Source organism: Ptychodera flava, chromosome 14 (genome assembly GCF_041260155.1).
Source record: "Ptychodera flava strain L36383 chromosome 14, AS_Pfla_20210202, whole genome shotgun sequence".
Lineage (NCBI taxonomy): Eukaryota > Metazoa > Hemichordata > Enteropneusta > Ptychoderidae > Ptychodera > Ptychodera flava.
The window spans coordinates 2,624,757-2,646,316 of NC_091941.1; the positions used below are offsets into that span (position 1 = coordinate 2,624,757).

Genomic DNA, 21,560 nt, shown 5'->3' on the forward strand with positions numbered 1-21,560 from the left:
GTCATGGTTCATTTGAAATTAACCGTTGGGGGCGGTAAAACAAGGTGCATGAACTCCATGTGAACGTCGTCTCCGCCAGCCATACGAATGTAAACTGTCCCCTTTTTCGTTCGTCGCCGAAATAGAAAAGAGCTATGTTTAACCTTCAACAAACCAGATTTTGTATTTTGAATATCTTCAAAAATATCAAGGTAATATTTTTGTTTTATTGTTGGAATTGCATCCTTGCTGTTGTGCCAATAATTCCATGAGTTTCAGCTGGCCTGCACATGCTATATGGTGTCCAATCCATGCCAAAATTACTACTTTGATTTTACAACACAACATGCCATTCCGAATTCTATTTTACAATTCAACATGCTATTTCACAACTCAACATGCTATTTGACAACACATCATGGACTTCCAAATCCTATTTTACAACTCAACATGCTCTTCCCAATTTCATTTGACAACACATCATGGACTTCCAAATCCTATTTTACAACTCAACATGCTCTTCCCAATTTCATTTGACAATTCAACATGCTATTTCACAACTCAACATGCTATTTGACAACACATCATGCACTTCCAAATCCTATTTTACAACTCAACATGCTCTTCCCAATTTCATTTGACAACACATCATGGACTTCCAAATCCTATTTTACAACTCAACATGCTCTTCCCAATTTCATTTGACAACACATCATGGACTTCCAAATCCTATTTTACAACTCAACATGCTCTTCCCAATTTCATTTGACAATTCAACATGCTATTTCACAACTCAACATGCTATTTGACAACACATCATGCACTTCCAAATCCTATTTTACAACTCAACATGCTCTTCCCAATTTCATTTGACAACACATCATGGACTTCCAAATCCTATTTTACAACTCAACATCCCATTCTAAAGCTAGCTCTGCGGAGCAGGGCAGTGTTACTGGCTATCGAACAAGATTCAAAATGGCGGACGCGAAATGGTCCCCTCGCACAGAGAGAGAAATGCGAACTTTGCACAAGTCTAAAAACGCAGCTTAGTACATTGTGTATCTAAACAAAATGAGCGTGCTCGAAAACTAGGATCGATCACGATTATAAATTAAAAATTGGCTGTTTTTGGAAAAGAAACTGCGCGCTGCAATCAGCAGTTTTGTCTATTGTGCACCGTGCGTGGGAGGCTTATCGTGAAAGACCGAGATTTACTATATGGCGCATCTGATACGGATATGGTCCCATCGCATAGAGAGATGAAAATAGGCTTTGTCTAAGTTTCGAAAGCACAGCTTAGCTCATCGTGCATCTAGACAAGTTGAGCGTGCTCAAAATAGGAGATCGATCACGATTTTGGGTGAAAAAAACCGATTGTTTTCGGTGGAGAAACTGCGCGTTGCAACCAGTGGTTGGTTTTGCCTATGGCGGTCAGCAAGGCTGTGGTGGGAGGCCTTTAGCCGGCAAGGGGTGGACCATTGGGGAGTGGAAAATTTTCGAAAAAAAAATTCCCCACAAATTTCAATAAAAATAATCAGCCAAAGAAACTTGAGAAAAACAGATGACGCACTTAGGTAAAAGGGAAAAAAATCCGTCAAAAGTTACTTTCTGAAACATTTTTATTTTAGTCTGCATCAGATATACTATGATTCTTTGGCCAAGAAGGGGGGGGGAGGGGAGATCTGAAGGGTTTTTATTTTATAACTTTTTGTTCTGTTCATCATATGTTTTTCTTTCACTGAAGTTTGGCATCGTAAAGTAATTCGAGATATAAGATAATATAAAAATCATATCTGTGATATCGATTGTTAACAACTGTATTGTGGGTCTTTACACTATGATTAATTAACAAGAATTCAACAATTCAGGCAGCTTGCATCGGTACATAAAATGGGAAATATTCACCAACCATATGACAAACAATCACTTTCTTTGTATTTCACTATTCAACGAAACTGATTTCCATTGTAATGTTCTAAACTTTATTTTACAATTAAACATTACAAATCCGTATTTTTCTTTTCAAAATTTCATTTGTACACTTGTCTTGACGGTTGAATACCGTGCGTGTGAAATGCAATAGTGCAGAAGAATACTGATAGCGACATTACAGTCATGACAACTGACAACTAAGCCTCAGCAAGGTGGAGATGTAAAATACGAATATGGGGCCAGACAAGGGTCAAAGCTCTGTTGGAACGGACTTCGCGAGAAAGACTGTGTGGATAACAACCGATAGAGGTCGCTGTAATGTCGCTATCCGTATTCTTCTGCACTATTGCATTTCACACGCACGGTATTCAACCGTCAAGACAAGTGTACAAATGAAATTTTGAAAAGAAAAATACGGATTTGTAATGTTTAATTGTAAAATAAAGTTTAGAACATTACAATGGAAATCAGTTTCGTTGAATAGTGAAATACAAAGAAAGTGATTGTTTGTCATATGGTTGGTGAATATTTCCCATTTTATGTACCGATGCAAGCTGCCTGAATTGTTGAATTCTTGTTAATTAATCATAGTGTAAAGACCCACAATACAGTTGTTAACAATCGATATCACAGATAAGATTTTTACATTATCTTATATCTCGAATTACTTTACGATGCCAAACTTCAGTGAAAGAAAAAATATGATAAACAGAACAAAAAGTTATAAAATAAAAAAGTTACTTCATTTACTGGCCACGATCATACCTTTCAGATCTCCCCTCCCCCCCCCCTTCTTGGCCAAAGAATCGTAGTATATCTGATGCAGACTGAAATAAAATTTCAGAAAGTAACTTTTGACGGATTTTTTTTCCTTTTACCAAAGTGCGTCATCTGTTTTTCTCAAGTTTCTTTGGCTGATTATTTTTATTGAAATTTGTGGGGATTTTTTTTTCGAAATTTTCCACTCCCCAATGGTCCACCCCTTGCCGGCTAAAGGCCTCCCACCACAGCCCTGCTGACCGCCATAGGCAAAACCAACCACTGGTTGCAACGCGCAGTCTCTCCACAGTCGTTTGGAGAGCTATTCAGCGCTGGGACTATTCGCCCCATAGACGAGTGTACAGAAGCGAGGGGTATTTCTCGCTTCTGCACACTCGTCTATGGGGCGAATAGTCCCAGCGCTGAATAGCTCTCCAAACGACTGTGGTCTCTCCACCGAAAACTCGGTTATTTTCACCGAAAATCGTGATCGATCTCCTATTTGAGCACGCTCAACTTGTCTAGATGCACGATGAGCTAAGCTGTGCTTTTGAACTTACACAAAGCCTATTTTCATCTCTCTATATGCGATGGGACCATATCCGTATCAGATGCGCCATATAGTAAATCTCGGTCTTTCACGATAAGCCTCCCACGCACGGTGCACAATAGACAAAACTGCTGATTGCAGCGCACAGTTTCTTTTCCAAAAACAGCCAATTTTTAATTTATAACCGTGATCGATCCTAGTTTTCGAGCACGCTCATTTTGTTTAGATACACAATGTACTAAGCTGCGTTTTTAGACTTGTGCAAAGTTCGCATTTCTCTCTCTGTGCGAGGGGACCATTTCGCGTCCGCCATTTTGAATCTTGTTCGATAGCCAGTAACACTGCCCTGCTCCGCAGAGCTAGCTTTAGAATGGGATGTTGAGTTGTAAAATAGGATTTGGAAGTCCATGATGTGTTGTCAAATGAAATTGGGAAGAGCATGTTGAGTTGTAAAATAGGATTTGGAAGTCCATGAGGTGTTGTCAAATAGCATGTTGAGTTGTGAAATAGCATGTTGAATTGTCAAATGAAATTGGGAAGAGCATGTTGAGTTGTAAAATAGGATTTGGAAGTCCATGAGGTGTTGTCAAATGAAATTGGGAAGAGCATGTTGAGTTGTAAAATAGGATTTGGAAGTCCATGAGGTGTTGTCAAATGAAATTGGGAAGAGCATGTTGAGTTGTAAAATAGGATTTGGAAGTGCATGATGTGTTGTCAAATAGCATGTTGAGTTGTGAAATAGCATGTTGAATTGTCAAATGAAATTGGGAAGAGCATGTTGAGTTGTAAAATAGGATTTGGAAGTCCATGATGTGTTGTCAAATGAAATTGGGAAGAGCATGTTGAGTTGTAAAATAGGATTTGGAAGTCCATGATGTGTTGTCAAATGAAATTGGGAAGAGCATGTTGAGTTGTAAAATAGGATTTGGAAGTGCATGATGTGTTGTCAAATAGCATGTTGAGTTGTGAAATAGCATGTTGAATTGTCAAATGAAATTGGGAAGAGCATGTTGAGTTGTAAAATAGGATTTGGAAGTCCATGATGTGTTGTCAAATGAAATTGGGAAGAGCATGTTGAGTTGTAAAATAGGATTTGGAAGTCCATGATGTGTTGTCAAATGAAATTGGGAAGAGCATGTTGAGTTGTAAAATAGGATTTGGAAGTGCATGATGTGTTGTCAAATAGCATGTTGAGTTGTGAAATAGCATGTTGAATTGTCAAATGAAATTGGGAAGAGCATGTTGAGTTGTAAAATAGGATTTGGAAGTCCATGATGTGTTGTCAAATGAAATTGGGAAGAGCATGTTGAGTTGTAAAATAGGATTTGGAAGTCCATGATGTGTTGTCAAATAGCATGTTGAGTTGTGAAATAGCATGTTGTGTTGTAAAATCAAAGTAGTAATTTTGGCATGGATTGGACACCATACATGCTACAGCTCGAGGTTTTGTCTGGTTGTTTGGGCAAAACCAGGCAAATCAATATTGCTTGGTATGTAGGGTACACGTCGCTCCGTCGCTCCTCCATGCTTCGTGCGACTCAAATACCCAGGCAAAACCTCGAGCCTACAGGCACTGCAGCTTTGGTCCAGCATACAACCAATATGACAAGCCGGCCCAATAACCATTTTCATTCAAGGTAATACAGTACCAGGTCCATGGGACATGTGCGATTTTCAATCCTGCTGAATCACTGATAGTTAGTGATGGTACCAGTTGTCCGGAATTGTAGCTCTACGGTGAGGCGGTCGGTGACTTTGGTTTTTGCGACCTCGCTCACCAGTAGAGCTACAGTGCCGAAGGCCCTGAAGCATACAAAATAAGCACGCTGCACATGGCACGGCATTTTGATGTAAAATCCCATATATTTACTGCATTTGGTCATACTGATTTATCACTACTGAAGATTAAACACTATACTACACTAACCTTGTCGTGTATGGGGTTTGGCATTTGTTCAAATACGTCGATCACGTTCCAAAAACATTTCTTGGAGCCGCCATTACCAACTTTCGGTAATGGCGGCTCCCAGAAACACGCTCAATGTTTATGGAACGCGATCGACGTGTCTGTGCTAATACCAAACCCCATAAAGGACAAGGTTAGTGTTGTATAGTGTTAAGTCTTCAGTAGTGATAAATCGGTACGACCAAATGCAGTAAATATGTGGGATTTTACATGAAAATGCCGCGCCATGTGTGGCGCGCTTATTTTGTATGCTACAGGGCCTTCGGCATTGTAGCTCTACTGGTGAGCGATGTCGCAAAAACCAAAACTCACCGACCGCCTCACCGTAGAGCTACAATTTTGCAGCTACGGAAGTGGTAAGCGTACCACACGTCAGGATTGGTCCCAAAAGTTCTATGTATTGTATGAAGTGGTACTGTATATGAATCACTGTAATAAGTCGAAGCCGGGAACGCTGTTGCTAATCATTTGAGTGACCGAGGTGTCGTATTTGGCCACAAAGATCAAAAGGGAGTTGGGCACATGCACCACCATAGTTGACTGTGCTTTTGGTGTACTACACTAAAAGCGCTGTCAACTACGCTGCCAGCACAGGCACTAGACTCAATGCAAGCAAAATGTCACTGATGCAACCAGTAACTGGTTATAAAGTAATGCATCAGGGCTAATTATAATCAACAAAATAGCGAAAGTGCGAAATAGCGAAATGAGCGACTGGACACAAATTACCAGGAGGGAGGGCTGGTGTTGTCACGAATTACTGAGGTTCAGTATGTGACGCCATTAGGTGCCTCATCCCATGAAAATATGAAGGCTGTAGCTCTTGAAGTTACTGATTTCTAGGCATATTGATGAAATCAAGGTCAAAAGTCATCCTAGTAACGTGAAATTTTGGCAGAAAACTTTACTTACATAATCATCCCTGTCCACAAATATCAGATCTCTAGCTCTATTGACTAGCCTTTAATTTCATAATTGTATAATAAATGAGGTACAGGATGATGAGAGTCTGAGGTCACCAGAAACTCCAAATTTTAGTTATATGTTTGCATCCCTTACCAGTCATTTTTCAATATACACCAGCCCTCTCGGACTGTATGTAGGAAACGATATAGTCATAGCTTTGCTGCAAGGTCTAGGGCAGGTCAAAGGTCATAGAAAATTCAGAAAAAATAATACTTTCAAAATCTTCATTGCAAGATTAACGTGGACATGGTTTAAGACATTGATGTTTGCAATGTAGCAGACTGGCCATATGGTCTACAAAGTGAATGTACAGAAATTTGATTGATCAAGTATTATACAAATAAGGTCAATTTCAAGGTTAAAATCCAAGATGGCCACAAGAAAAAAGGGTCTAAATATTATTGATGTGGACTGTGACATGAAGGGTAAGGTCACTGTTTGTGTGCATGAAAATAGGGGAGTTCACCAACACTTTTGAAGAGTCACTATTTTATGCAAAGCGTCATTTTAAAAAATGCCGGCCCTCCCTCCCTGTAATTTCTCTCACTTCCCTTACTCACATGAGGGCGCTGTAATAGCAGGACAATGGACAGCTTGTGGAGCAAGTGTTACATCAAATTGACCCTCTGTTAGCTGTTTGTCGGATTTGTTCATTCTATATTTTTCAGTTTCTAATTATTTCTTCATAAATATTTGAATTTACTACTCAGTTTCTTTACTTCTTCATTTCGCTATTTCGCAGTTTCGCTATTTCGTCGATTATAATTAGCCATGCATCAGTGACGGTTTGCTTGCATTGAGTCTGGTGCCTGTGACTGCCAGCATCACACACCATCCAACCTCAGATTGTCCTTTAAGCAGAGAAAGAGGATTCTGTAGTTGAAAATACATTCTTCTGTGATGTTTAATGCATACAGTTGGGCAGAATATACCGCTCCACTGTCTGTAGCTGAATTTGGGCAGATAGTCCATGTAGCTGACATGTAATGGGTGCAGCTCTGTAGGTAGCCGACATTCCCCCCCCCCCAAATAATTTTGTGTGGAAATTTGTGCGCTACAGAACTGCAGCAGGACTTGGCTATGAGCTTAGACTGTGTACCTCATGTCCTGCTGGCAAAAAATTAAAGGGACAAAGTCGGCCATTTTTCATGAATTTTGTTTGATACAAGATACTACTTACATTGTTTGACATGTTGAAAGATACTAAATGAATGGGTAACCATGCATATATTTGACCCGGTTTTAGACAAATTAAATGAAACCATCACAAAAACAAATTAATGGTCATGACCATTAATTTATTTTGGCGATGGTTTCATTCATCGTGTCCAAAACCGGGGTCAAATATATGCATGGTCACCCATTCATTATCTTTCAACACGTCAAAAATGTAAGTAGTATCTCGTATCAAACAAAATTCATGAATAATGGCCGACTTTGTCCCTTTAATAATGCCGCTATTTTTGTTGTTATACTTTTTAGGATCTATGCTTATACCAGGCAAATAGATTATGTTGATGTTTTTGTCGTTATACTGGTAAGCCTTGTAATGACAACCACAAATATGGCAGGTCAGATAAACCATATTCGTTTTAACTCTACATAAATTTCACAACCTTTTGAAGGAACGATCACTGCCCCTCATCACTGTGAATACAAGAGACTCTAGCCCCGCAACAACCCGATCCCACAACAAACTTATCCCCTGCCTTACGAACCCGGCTCAACAGCAAACTCACCTCTTGGTTTGATTCTGTTGTTTAATAAATTTTTGTAATGGATTAAGGACACATATATCGGACTTCAACAACTGTAATAATTTGCTGATGACTCTGATTTTGGCTGTTGGAGACAATCAAACTGACGGTAGGCATTCTGAAGAGAAGGCCTCCAATTTGCATCAACAATTATACATAACGTATAATCAGAGAGTTGTCAAATGTGTTCAGAGAAGCGAAATGATGTGATCGATACATAAACTTTGAAACAATCTATGATTGATGGTTCTGACCAACGGGATTTACACAGTAGTGTTGAGTGCATCATAATTACCGCATCATTTGCATTACATCACAGTCACTCAAGCATGAAATTGTTGACTAAATTGCAAATGCAGTGTAACAACACAGTGTATTTTTTTGTGCAGGTGTATGGCTGTTTACAGCAGTTTCAGGGTTTTCAAAGATGTCTTTTTACACATAGGTAAGAAAGCTAGCAATAGTATTTCAATTGCATGTTTTCAATTTCAAAAATTACTGTAAGAGTTTGTACAATCATATTTTAATAATTTAATTTCATATCATTTTTAGCTCACATTTGATATACCAATGTGAATGGACAGTAGAACTTGGTAGAATTTGACAGCACATTGCAGCAACTAGATTGACATCCATGCACAGACAATAGATACAGTCATAATGGAATCAGCATCTAAGTTTTCAAATTGAATTCAGCTGTTGTCTGCTTGTTAGTCCCCACGGACACCTTCCGGGGGACTTATAGGTTTGGTCATGTCCGTGCGTGCGTGCGTGCGTGCGTGCGTGGGTGCATGCGTCTGTCCGTCCATTCACGCAGATATCTCAGACATGCCCTGGTCAATTTCTTTCAAACTTTGCACAAGGATAATACCCTACCCCATACAGATGCATGTCGATTTGTTTCACAATGCGATCAAATTTGGCCGTGTTAGCGGACTTTTTAGTTTCCACCTCCATAGACTCCCATGTATAAGGCAGTTCTCCATAGACTCCCATGTATAAGTCAGTTCTCCATAGACTCACATGTATAAGGCCAAGAAAAATAAAAATTTAGTTTCTCATTGTATTCATATTGCAAAAAGGATGCAGTGACACAGTTTTTAGTCCCCACGGATGAAGTCCAGGGGGCTTATAGATTTGGTCATGTCCGTCCATTCGTCCATCCGTTCACGCAGATATCTCAGATATTTTGACAAATTGTCACGTGACCTCGGTGACCTTTGACCTCAAATATACATATTTGTCCATAACTCAGTAACCACAAGTGCTACACCCTTCATGACTAGTATGATTAGACACCTAGCTTATGAAGCCACATATTGTACCTCATTAATTATGTGCATATCTAATTTTGAGCGAGCCAAGAGAGCTATAGGTCTGATTTCTGGTATATAGGGATAACTTAGCAATACAATTTTTTTTGACAAAATGTCACGTGACCTCAATGACCTTTGACCTCAAATATACATATTTGTCCATAACTCGGTAACCACAAGTGGTACACCCTTCATATTTGGTATGACGGGAGACCTTATGACGCCACATACTGTACCTCATTAATTATGTGCATATCTAATTCTGAGCAAGCCAATAGAGCTGGATGTCTGATTTTTGGTATATAGGGATAACTATAGGATAGAAATTGTTTGACAAAATGTCATGTGACCTTGATGACCTTTTACCTAAAATATACGTTTATGTCAATAAATAAGCAACCACCAGTGCTATGTCCTTTATATTTAGTAGGATAGGAGACCTTATGACAACACATACTTTACCTCATTAATTATGCACATATCTAATTCTGGGCAAGCGAATAGAGCTAGAGGTCTGATTTTTGGCATATAGGGATTAATTAGCAATACAATTTTTTTTTTAAATGTCACGTGACCTCGATAACCTTTGACCTTGATTGTACATATATATGCATAACTCAGTAACCACAAGTCTATACCCTCCAATTTTGATAGGATATTAGACCTTAAGATGTCACATCTTGTACCTCATTTATTATGCACATATGTATTTCTTGGCTGGCCAATACGGCTAGAGGTCTGATTTTTTTTCCCGATTTAGAACCATAACTTAGACGTGCCTAATGTGTTTCAAATTGGGAACAACGACATAGACCTATGTGCCCATAGATCTCAACATATACACTCCAGTGATACTTCTTAATGACCACATTTCCCTGCCCCATCAAGACTAATACTCCTATTACAAGTGGGGACTATGTCATTGTCAATGACTTGTTTTTAGTGTTTTGAAGAAAGATAGTAAATCTACAATACATCCTTTTCAGGTTTTACAGTGTTGGGAGAGCGCATTGGCATGCAGGTTAGCATTTCACATATTTAACTTCCATTGCATGGATATGTATGCCACATATTCTCACTGGATTGAGCTCTTATCAATAGTTTATAGCAACATTAGGCTCTGACTGGTTTGGACTACAACTGTGATCTTGATTGTGGCTAGAACTTGAAACACAAAATATACATATCAGCTTGTGTCCCGTATTGTACCAGTTTTAGAACCGTTATGAAATTTTTCTTCAAGGAAAGTGCCTTTCAGAACAGTCTGAACAGACTTTCTGACCATTGTGTTTGTCTGTTTGTTTCCACAGCCATACCCAAGCCATGCTGTACAGTGTTAATTTCTAGAAATTTAAGTAGCACCATACAGGTAACTTTTCTACCAATTTATAATCTTGAAGTTTCTTGTAAACCATTTGTTATGTCCTACAGTAAGATTATCATAACCTTTACTGAAGTTACATCTGAATGGAAAAATGTTTTTAAAGACTGTAGTCTGAGAAGGAAAAAGATTTCACTTAATAATTGAACAATTGTGGAAGATAGGATTCAGTTCATGAGTGATGTTTTCCTGCTTTGTGCTTTCTAACTGTCTTGTACATTTTTAGCTCCGCTGTCAGGGACATGGAGCTTATCAAATAGGTTGATTTTCCGTCGTCGTCCGTCAACAATTGCCTTCTTCTCTGAAACCGCAAGTCAGATTGCTTTGAAATTTTATGTGCAGTTCACTTGGGGTGACCACACTTAAGTTTCTTCAAATTGTGGTGAAATTTGCATATTTGTATTTTTGGGGTATTTTTTGCTGTTTTTGGTAAAAAAATCTTCTTCTCTGAAACCTCTTGTCGGAGTACTTTGAAATTCGATATGCAGTTTACTTAGAGTGACTTCAGTTAGATTTGTTCAAATCGTGGTGAAATTTGGATATTTGTATTTTTATGGCAATTTTTTTTGTTTTTGGTAAAAAAATCTTTAAAAATCTTCCTTCTTCAAAACTACCAGTCAGATAGCTTTAATATTTGGTAAATAGGTCCCCAGGGATTATCTATTTCAGATTTGGTCATATTATGCAGAAAGATGCAAATTTGCATTTTTAAGGCAATTTTTGCCATTTTTGGTCAAAAAATGTCTTTCTCAAAAAGTACTGGTCTGATAGCTTTGAAATTTGGTATACAGGTTTCTATAGATGAACTTAATAGTATAGATTGAATTTCTGATGAAATTTGTAATTTTGTATTTTTGGGGCAATTTTTGTCATTTTTGGTCAAAAAATGTGTATTTCTAAAACTACACATCTGATAGCTTTGAAATTTGGTATACAGGTTTCTACAGATGAACTAAATAATATTTTAATGAAATTATGACAAAATCTGCAATTTTGTATTTTTGGGGCAATTTTTTCCATTTTTGGTCAAAAAATGTGTTTCTCCCAAAGTACTGGTCCGATAGCTTTGAAATTTGGTATACAGGTTCCTACAGATGATCTAAGTAATATATGTTGAATTTCTGTTGAAATCTGAAATTTTGTATTTTTGGGGCAATTTTTGCCATTTTTGGTCAAAAAATGTGTATTTCCAAAATTACTCATCTGATAGCTTTGAAATATGGTAAACAGGTTCCTATAGATGAAATACTGGATATTCATTGAAATAATGACGAAATGTACAATTTTGAATTTTAGGGCATTTTTTGCCATTTTTGGTCAAAAAAATGTGTTTCTCAAAAAAGAACTGGTCTCATAGATTTGAAATTTGGTATACATGTTTCTACAGATAAATTAAGTAACATATATTGAATTTCTGATGAAATCTGTAATTTTGTATTTTTGGGGCAATTTTTGTTTGCCATTTTTGGTCCAAAAATGTGTATTTCCAAAACTACTCATCTGATAGCTTTGAAATTCAGTATACAGGTTCCTACAGATGATCTAAATGATAGTTATTGAAAAAATGATGAAATCTGCAATTTTGTATTTTTGGGGCAATTTTTTCCATTTTTGGTCAAAAAATGTGTTTCTCCAAAAGTACTGGTCTGATAGCTTTGAAATTTGATATGCAGGTTTCTACAGATGAACTAAATGTGATATTCTGGAATTATGATGAAATCTGTAATGTTGTATTTTTGGGGCAATTTTTGCCATTTTTGGTGAAAAAAATTGTTTCTCAAAAACTGCAAGTCAATAGCTCTGATATTTGATATACAGGTTCCAAGGGATTATTGTAATATATGATATATTGAAATTATGGTGAAATCTGCAATTTTAATTTTGGGGGCAATTTTTGCCATTTTTTGTCAGAAAATTTCATTCTCAAAAAATACCGCAATTATACGGTGCCGCTCACATTTGATCAGAATTGGTACATACCAGTATGGGTACCAAAGACCAACAATAAATGTTGTTTCTATCTGTTCAGTGCCGGAAAATTCTACGTTGATGTTATGACAGAAAAAATACAAGAAATATTTAAACCAGAAAAACAAGTTGACATAAGTTGGACACGCTGCTACAGAGATATAGATGTTTTGATCAAAAAAGGGCGAAAATTGTCCTAAAAACACAAATATTGAAATTTCACCACATTTTTTGCAAACAGCTTCTCAGCTTGTCAAAAGATGATCTGCAACATTTCGCGAAATCTATCAGCAATATAAATCACTGGGCCATATGTATGTTGTAGTTACAATAGGCAATCTTATTTGCGCTAGTGATATGGATGTACATTGTATCCTCAGACAGCGTCAAACTAAAATAAATTATAAATCTGAAAATTTACTCAGAAAAAAAAATTAGCACAGGTTTTCTCATTTAAAAAAATTTTTTTTAGAAATTTACAATTGTAAAAAGATGTTCACAATTTCATTGTGACCAGCCCCCTCCCAAGATCTAATGGCCTGTCCCTTAGTGTGAGCAGGTCTGTTAATATGTAACAGTTCATCAACAATGACAGAAAATGACTCAAGCTCAGTGGAGTAGCATGCTGGCAGCCACCACTCCTGAACATTTTGCAGAATTTCCCTTTTTCTTACCTCATTTGCACATTTTTGACACTGACATGTTCATTTGAACAACGTCACATCTCAACCCCTGCATCTACCTGTACACCAAATACTGAGATGGTAGCTTTGGCCGTATGGGAGCCTTTGCATGTGACGGACATACATCCGCACTGACATACAGATGCCATCGACTCACCATATAAGCTCTTTTTGGTATTCATATAAACACCAAATATGAGCTAAAAACTACTCGTCAGATGGCTTTGGTTGACATGTTCTTAGGGATGATCCAATGTGATATATTCAAATTATGATGAAATCTTCAATTGTGTATGTTTGCAGCTATTTTAGCCAGTTTTCTGGCCTCTGAAATGAGCTATCAAAAGATTTCCACCTTCTTCATCAACATGTGTCAAAAATAGTTATTCTCTACATAAACACAGCGGGACTATATCGGCTGTTAGGTAGCTTGTTTATAATTTTTACTTCTAGTACTACTTGCTTGCCACCAGAATAGTGTAAATGGTGCAGTCACAATTGTTTTCTTTGACTTTTCATCTGTACAGATAGATGAAACTGATGAACCAGACTCCCTCTTCAAAAGAATAACTTTGAAATTAAAGGGCCATGATGATTCAGTGTTAGATAGTTATCAGCAGTTTGTTACCATGGCAGCAGGTGAACTCGATATTAATGTATCAGACATGTAAGTAGTGACCACATCCAATCAAAGACAAACTTCAACACTGTCTGTCAAGGTTGAACTATTTAGGATGATTTGGGTCAGTGAGAAACAAATTAGCTTCACAGTCTGCTGTTACAGCTGTAACAAATTTCAATAAGTGGAATCAGACACATAGTACCGGTACATCTTCCACCTTATAAAGTGGGATTAAACTTCACCACACGATATTTTTGTTTCATCACCCGATCATAGGTCAGCATTTGAACTCCTCTTTCAAGACCGCAGCAACTCAATGAGCTGAACATAGCAAACTTCTCCAAACTCACAGAAATCAATCTACAAAATATCCAACTTTGATTTCATCATTATTTGAAACCCTCTCCTTTAACAGATCTCAAGTATCAACACATACAAAAAACACAGACACAAAAACCATAAACCCCCAAAACAGAGGCTGATATTCAATGGGCCATCAAAAGAGACAACTGGAAAAAAGTTACAGTACATTGCTGCAATGTAAAATTGTTTTTCTTTTAATTTTCCTAAACAGTAAAATTCTGGACAGGCACAACAAAAGATATACTCTTTTGAAATCAAGACACATCTACAAGAAACATAGAGTGCAGTATGAAATCAGAACGTACATGAGACAGATTGAGGTAAGATTTCAGTGATCACAGTGATAAGACAGACGGATTGAGGTAAGATTTCAGTGAGACATTGGACATATTGAGCTAAGATTGAATCATTTCAGTGAGAGTGATGGGATATATTGCACTAAGATATCAGTGATCACAGTGATGAGACATTGAAGTAAGATTTCAGTGATCACAGTGATAAGACATTGAAGTAAGATTTCAGTGATCACAGTGATGAGACATTGAAGTAAGATTTCAGTGATCACGGTGATAAGACATTGAAGTAAGATTTCAGTGATCACAGTGATAAGACATTGAAGTAAGATTTCAGTGATCACAGTGATAAGACATTGAAGTAAGATTTCAGTGATCACAGTGATAAGACATTGAAGTAAGATTTCAGTGATCACGTGATAAGACATTGAAGTAAGATTTCAGTGATCACGGTGATAAGACATTGAAGTAAGATTTCAGTGATCACGGTGATAAGACATTGAAGTAAGATTTCAGTGATCACAGTGATAAGACATTGAAGTAAGATTTCAGTGATCACAGTGATAAGACATTGAAGTAAGATTTCAGTGATCACGGTGATAAGACATTGAAGTAAGATTTCAGTGATCACAGTGATGAGACATTGAAGTAAGATTTCAGTGATCACGGTGATAAGACATTGAAGTAAGATTTCAGTGATCACGGTGATAAGACATTGAAGTAAGATTTCAGTGATCACGGTGATAAGACATTGAAGTAAGATTTCAGTGATCACGGTGATAAGACATTGAAGTAAGATTTCAGTGATCACAGTGATAAGACATTGAAGTAAGATTTCAGTGATCACAGTGAAAAGACATTGAAGTAAGATTTCAGTGATCACAGTGATAAGACATTGAAGTAAGATTTCAGTGATCACAGTGATGAGACATTGAAGTAAGATTTCAGTGATCACGGTGATAAGACATTGAAGTAAGATTTCAGTGATCACAGTGATAAGACATTGAAGTAAGATTTCAGTGATCACAGTGATAAGACATTGAAGTAAGATTTCAGTGATCACAGTGATAAGACATTGAAGTAAGATTTCAGTGATCACAGTGATGAGACATTGAAGTAAGATTTCAGTGATCACAGTGATAAGACATTGAAGTAAGATTTCAGTGATCACAGTGATGAGACATTGACGTAAGATTTCAGTGATCACAGTGATGAGACATTGAAGTAAGATTTCAGTGATCACAGTGATAAGACATTGAAGTAAGATTTCAGTGATCACGGTGGTAAGACATTGAAGTAAGATTTCAGTGATCACAGTGATAAGACATTGAAGTAAGATTTCAGTGATCACAGTGATGAGACATTGAAGTAAGATTTCAGTGATCACAGTGATGAGACATTGAAGTAAGATTTCAGTGATCACAGTGATGAGACATTGAAGTAAGATTTCAGTGATCACGGTGATAAGACATTGAAGTAAGATTTCAGTGATCACAGTGATAAGACATTGAAGTAAGATTTCAGTGCTCACGTGATAAGACATTGAAGTAAGATTTCAGTGCTCACGGTGATAAGACATTGAAGTAAGATTTCAGTGATCACAGTGATGAGACATTGACGTAAGATTTCAGTGATCACAGTGATAAGACATTGAAGTAAGATTTCAGTGATCACAGTGATAAGACATTGAAGTAAGATTTCAGTGATCACAGTGATAAGACATTGAAGTAAGATTTCAGTGATCACAGTGATAAGACATTGAAGTATTAAGATTTCAGTGATCACAGTGATAAGACATTGAAGTAAGATTTCAGTGATCACAGTGATAAGACATTGAAGTAAGATTTCAGTGATCACAGTGATGAGACATTGAAGTAAGATTTCAGTGATCACAGTGATGAGACATTGAAGTAAGATTTCAGTGATCACGTGATAAGACGTTGAAGTAAGATTTCAGTGATCACAGTGATAAGACATTGAAGTAAGATTTCAGTGATCACAGTGATAAGACATTGAAGTAAGATTTCAGTGATCACAGTGATGAGACATTGAAGTAAGATTTCAGTGATCACAGTGATGAGACATTGAAGTAAGATTTCAGTGATCACAGTGATGAGACATTGAAGTAAGATTTCAGTGATCACAGTGATAAGACATTGAAGTAAGATTTCAGTGATCACAGTGATAAGACATTGAAGTAAGATTTCAGTGATCACAGTGATGAGACATTGAAGTAAGATTTCAGTGATCACAGTGATAAGACATTGAAGTAAGATTTCAGTGATCACAGTGATAAGACATTGAAGTAAGATTTCAGTGATCACAGTGATGAGACATTGAAGTAAGATTTCAGTGATCACAGTGAAAAGACATTGAAGTAAGATTTCAGTGATCACGGTGATAAGACGTTGAAGTAAGATTTCAGTGATCACAGTATGAGACATTGAAGTATTAAGATTTCAGTGATCACAGTGATGAGACATTGAAGTAAGATTTCAGTGATCACAGTGATGAGACATTGAAGTAAGATTTCAGTGATCACAGTGATGAGACATTGAAGTAAGATTTCAGTGATCACAGTGATAAGACATTGAAGTAAGATTTCAGTGATCATAGTGATAAGACATTGAAGTAAGATTTCAGTGATCACAGTGATGAGACATTGAAGTAAGATTTCAGTGATCACGGTGATAAGACATTGAAGTAAGATTTCAGTGATCACAGTGATAAGACATGTTGAGCTAAGATTTCAGCAATCACAAGACACGGACTTGTGAATCTGAACAAATGATGTGCAGTATCTATTTACAAAATTCACTTTAAACCATTTCCTGAAGGGCCAACACAGAGAATTAAGTCTCCTTTAAATTTCAAATCATAATATCCCTTGGTTGGTGTATCATGCTTTGATCTACTCACACTCTCACTCATCATAACAAAGACCCCTCTTCATAATTTCCAGTCAAAAACTCAAAATGTGGCAAGTGGTCTTAAGAGAGATGCAAATATGACTTCCATTTTGGTTGAACAGAGTTATTTTGTGTTACCGGATTTGTCATTGTTCCATGTTTTACAGTTGAAACATCTAACTGGAAGTACAGCTGATACTTTTCTAGAATACATTGAAAGGAATCTACCAGAAGGTGTAGCAATGCATGTAGAGAAGGTAAAGTCACTGTTTTTCTCATTTTGTTGTTGTGATCAAATGCAGAAAGCACTCCTACGACAGAGTTCAGAAACAATGAATGGCTGTCAATGTGAAGTTCTTGCTGTATGCACGCGTTTTGGAATGTCAATTCTATTTGAAAGGAGGCTCCATGGGACAGTGGTTAGGTACTGGACTCACTGTTGGAGGATGGGGAGATTGAGACCCTGCAGGTCTGGCATAATTAACTCACTGTGGAAGGATGGCAAGTTTGAGATTCTAGTGTGGTGTTGTGTCCTTGAGCAATGCGCTTTACTCATCATTGCCCCATTGGGTAATTGGTAGCGAGTTCCTAATCCTAATGGGTGTGTGCTCGTTGGATGATGGATTGGGCAGAGGAAATGCAGAGTTCAGTTTTCTAAATTGATTTAACACACTGTGAATCGCAAGACATTAACTTTGATGCAACTTAATCAAACACAGCATCTTTACCTCAAGTCAGAAAATGGCACTGTCACATGTAGCATGTAGAATGTGAACAATAATTTTATGACTGATTTTTCAGCCCTAGCTCTACCTCTTCATGTGAACTGTTATAAATTATATTTTTAGTTTCATATCTCAAATTTCTGTGGTGCTTTTTGATTTTCCTTTGCACATCACACATATGTCTTTCATGTTTCTTAAAATTTCCTCTGCTCATGTGAATATTTGTTCCGCCAACAGTTCATCAATCAGAAATTTAGTTGTGACCTGAATGAGGATGTCTTTTTCATGCAGTACAGACACCTAGCCTGACCAATAAAACCTAAAGCCACCTAGCTTGCCCAATACAGCTGAACTTCACCCAAGTTGTTTTGTTACTCTCTGTCTGTAAATTTCATTCTATTTCAGGTGAAAGTTGAAGAAGTACCGTCACACATCAAACCACCAACAGTAACATCAGACAAACAGTGAAACTTAATGACCATATTTTTGTTTGCACAGTTGCACAAGGAAAACTGAACATGAAAGTCTGACTGTACATTTTATGTTGACAGTAGCAGTAATGTTTGCTCCGTCAGTTTTTTTGTTTTCATTGGAGATTGGATGCTGAAATAAATTATTGAAATTTTCATATGGCTTCTTGAGTAATGATTATGGATAACATCAATTCATGAAATGAAGATAGATAAGAAATAATCTCTCACATGATGCTTTCAACACAAGATTTGGTTACCACCAGCAGTTATCTGGTGACAAGTTCATGCAGTATAACATTTGTCTGATCACTGTAGCAGCTCTGAAAGATCACTGTGAGTTACGTCTGTGAGCTATGTCTGTGATTTCTTTCTGTAATTGTTTGAAAATGAAATGTTGAGGTCATTTAGTTTCATGAGAATTGTAATATGGCCTGTTAACATAAAAGCATGGCCATTTCAGAGTTGTTTTTCCAGTGACTGGTGTGATATTTTAACTGTGAAAATGAAACAGCCCATCAATATCCACAAATCTTTGCTTCATATGAGTTGGTTAGGCAACTGTAGTGATCAATGATCAACCACCAAGGACTTGTCAATTGTAGTTTATGAACATACAATTTATTTGTCGTAGATTAATTTGTTTTACATTATCAAGATTTGATTGAATTACCACAAAACAGAGGAGATGGAAACAATATTCGATGTGATAAATTAATTAAAAAATTCAAGATTACTATTTAAAACTACACGTGATGTATATTGTTTCATTTAGTACAACCACACAACAGAGTGTCTAGCTATGTGATTCACATAGGATAAGAAAGAAAAATAGATGAGATAAAGCTGTGCTTTACATGTAAGCACACTTACAGCATTATGAAAGCTTCATTCACAGATGAATCAAGGCCATGATTTTGGTCATTGGCTTTAGACGAATGACCTGATCACTTTTTATCAAAATCAAGCAGCCGTCTTGATTTCTGTATTGCACACAATATCAATGAAATCATTATTCTTTGTACATGCAAGTTGTATCTGAAACTTAACTTCACAGCTGACACTTTAGCTCCTCTACAATGAACAGTTTCTACTATATTAAAGTCAAGTATCACTAAAAATATTTTTTTTCATTATGATTTGAAGAATGTCACTTTCACCTCTCTACCCTCCACACAACATGTTTTATGATTTTTGCTATAGTGTAAATATAAATTATGGTGAATTCAAAACATAAACATTTACAAAAAGAATCAGTTGTAAATTTCCAATCACAATAATGATTCCTCCAGTAGAAACAGCTAAAATACTGTACTGTATGTGTTGGTAATTTGATACCATTACATAATACACTGCTAACTGACATGCTTAAGGAAATATACCTTACTAAACAGTATAACTGATTACATTTTAACACAGCAAATGGCGTGTTGTTTTGCTGAAGAGAAATATTCAGATGCACAATTTCATATACACATATCTGCCACTCCCAGACCAGCAATACAAAGCTTTCCACTTTAATAGATCAGACCTCGGCAACAAAACTACCTAGCCACTGGGTGTACAATCTTTTTACAGTTGTATGGTCTCTCAGAGTTATCACTGTGCTATGCTTGCATGTCAGACAACAGTTTGAAAAGTTGTACAATACAGTCAAACCCTTATGGTATTTTGTGTAATCAATATCTGCAAAGTCCTGATGAAAATGTTACACAGTCAGTGGTATGTTTGACAATATTCTTCTCAGATTAAACTGTGTAAAACTGAGTTGCAGCGGAGGATTGGATTTCAATTTGACCCAGTTTGAACTGTAACCTCTTCAGCCACTTCAGCATTATCTGGGATCGGTATGACATCACTTCACTCTTGGTTGGATCAGCGGGTTGGTAGTTTTCCACTGTCTGTAGTCGTACATGCATACTGTCTGGTAACTACAAGGGAAAGGTAAACAGTATTATTCCATGTTCTGCCATTACTGAATGTTCTGCCGTCAAACCAAACAGTATCGCTCAATGTTCTGCAATGAAAGGCGCACACTATTACACTGTTCTACCATGAGATATTCTGCATTCTTTCCATGACATACTCCCTAATTATTTCGTCCCAAAATTTTGTAATTGTGTCTTGCCAGTCTTCACATAGGTATTATCAGATTAATGAGAAAGTACAAGCAATCTGAAAATTAATCCAGGCATATGAAAAAAGCATACACTGGCTGTAACATCTCATTGAAACAAAATCTGGCCACATACACACGTGTGACAAACTGGTTAATGAATATTGAGTATTTTGAAGAAATTTTCTTGCAAAATTTTCTTGCAAAATAAACTCAATAATTCAATCATGCCCTAAAATTTAAACGCTTGAATTTCATCATCATTCAAACATCTATATGAGGTCATCTTAGGAATTTGCAAATCAAATTTGAAAGTTATTTGACAAATGAGTGATGAATGGGAGAAATGATAAAATATATTTCTGCAAATGTCGTCGTCATTATGGACAGTTTGATCAAGATTATCCTTTGTAATTTTGAAGGGAAAATCTTTTTAATATATGTGTATGTAAATTTTATACTCATTTGAGATATCTCAATTCAGACATCCCTTAGGAATAATAGCAACTGAATAAGCACTTTCTGAGCTTTTGATTGTGAACCATTTTCATTATTTTAAAGGTATACTGTCACCTGTTCCAATTTTGTCACAGTTACCATGGACAGAGAAAATCTAACCAATCACAGATTTTAAGTGGGTGGCCGCTTTTTAAAAACAGCACCCTCACATGGGCATTTTGAATACCAAGGAACGCTCCTTTGACCTATATGGGCATATTTAGATACAGGTGACTGTATACCTTTAAGCTCATTTGTATCATTTTGGGACCAGCATACTTATTTGAAGAAAATTCCATCTATG

General features: G+C 36.8%; 2 protein-coding genes across 3 annotated transcripts in view; one reads left to right on the top strand and one right to left on the bottom strand.

Annotated features, from left to right (window-relative positions):
• Window positions 1–27: 27 nt before the first annotated feature.
• On the top strand, window positions 28–18,798 carry LOC139148955 (small ribosomal subunit protein uS10m-like). The gene is made up of 8 exons (XM_070720428.1): window positions 28–191; window positions 8,302–8,357; window positions 10,215–10,249; window positions 10,539–10,597; window positions 13,788–13,927; window positions 14,457–14,565; window positions 17,615–17,704; window positions 18,578–18,798. The coding sequence occupies exons 1-8, from the start codon at window positions 135–137 to the stop codon at window positions 18,638–18,640; spliced, it is 609 nt and encodes a 202-aa protein (XP_070576529.1). The 5' UTR covers window positions 28–134; the 3' UTR covers window positions 18,641–18,798.
• Window positions 18,799–18,942: 144 nt separating this feature from the next.
• The window catches only part of LOC139148952 (protein unc-79 homolog), a 31,585-nt gene continuing 28,967 nt past the window's right edge, over window positions 18,943–21,560 (bottom strand). Inside the window, exon 17 of one of the 2 annotated variants that reach the window (XM_070720424.1) lies at window positions 18,943–20,573. In XM_070720424.1, coding sequence (XP_070576525.1) covers window positions 20,391–20,573 — 183 coding nt within the window. In that variant the 3' untranslated portion in view covers window positions 18,943–20,390. The remainder of the gene's footprint in view (window positions 20,574–21,560) is intronic. The other variant, XM_070720425.1, reaches the window with a different exon arrangement.

What these genes read in the sequence shown, in the direction of transcription:
- LOC139148955 (XM_070720428.1), top strand. Translation starts at nt 135, where the DNA reads ATGTTTAACCTTCAACAAACCAGATTTTGTATTTTGAATATCTTCAAA. An exon ending in AGATGTCTTTTTACACATAG is followed by an intron (nt 8,358 to 10,214) that starts GTAAGAAAGCTA and finishes CATCCTTTTCAG; the next exon opens with GTTTTACAGTGTTGGGAGAG. An exon ending in GAGAGCGCATTGGCATGCAG is followed by an intron (nt 10,250 to 10,538) that starts GTTAGCATTTCA and finishes TTGTTTCCACAG; the next exon opens with CCATACCCAAGCCATGCTGT.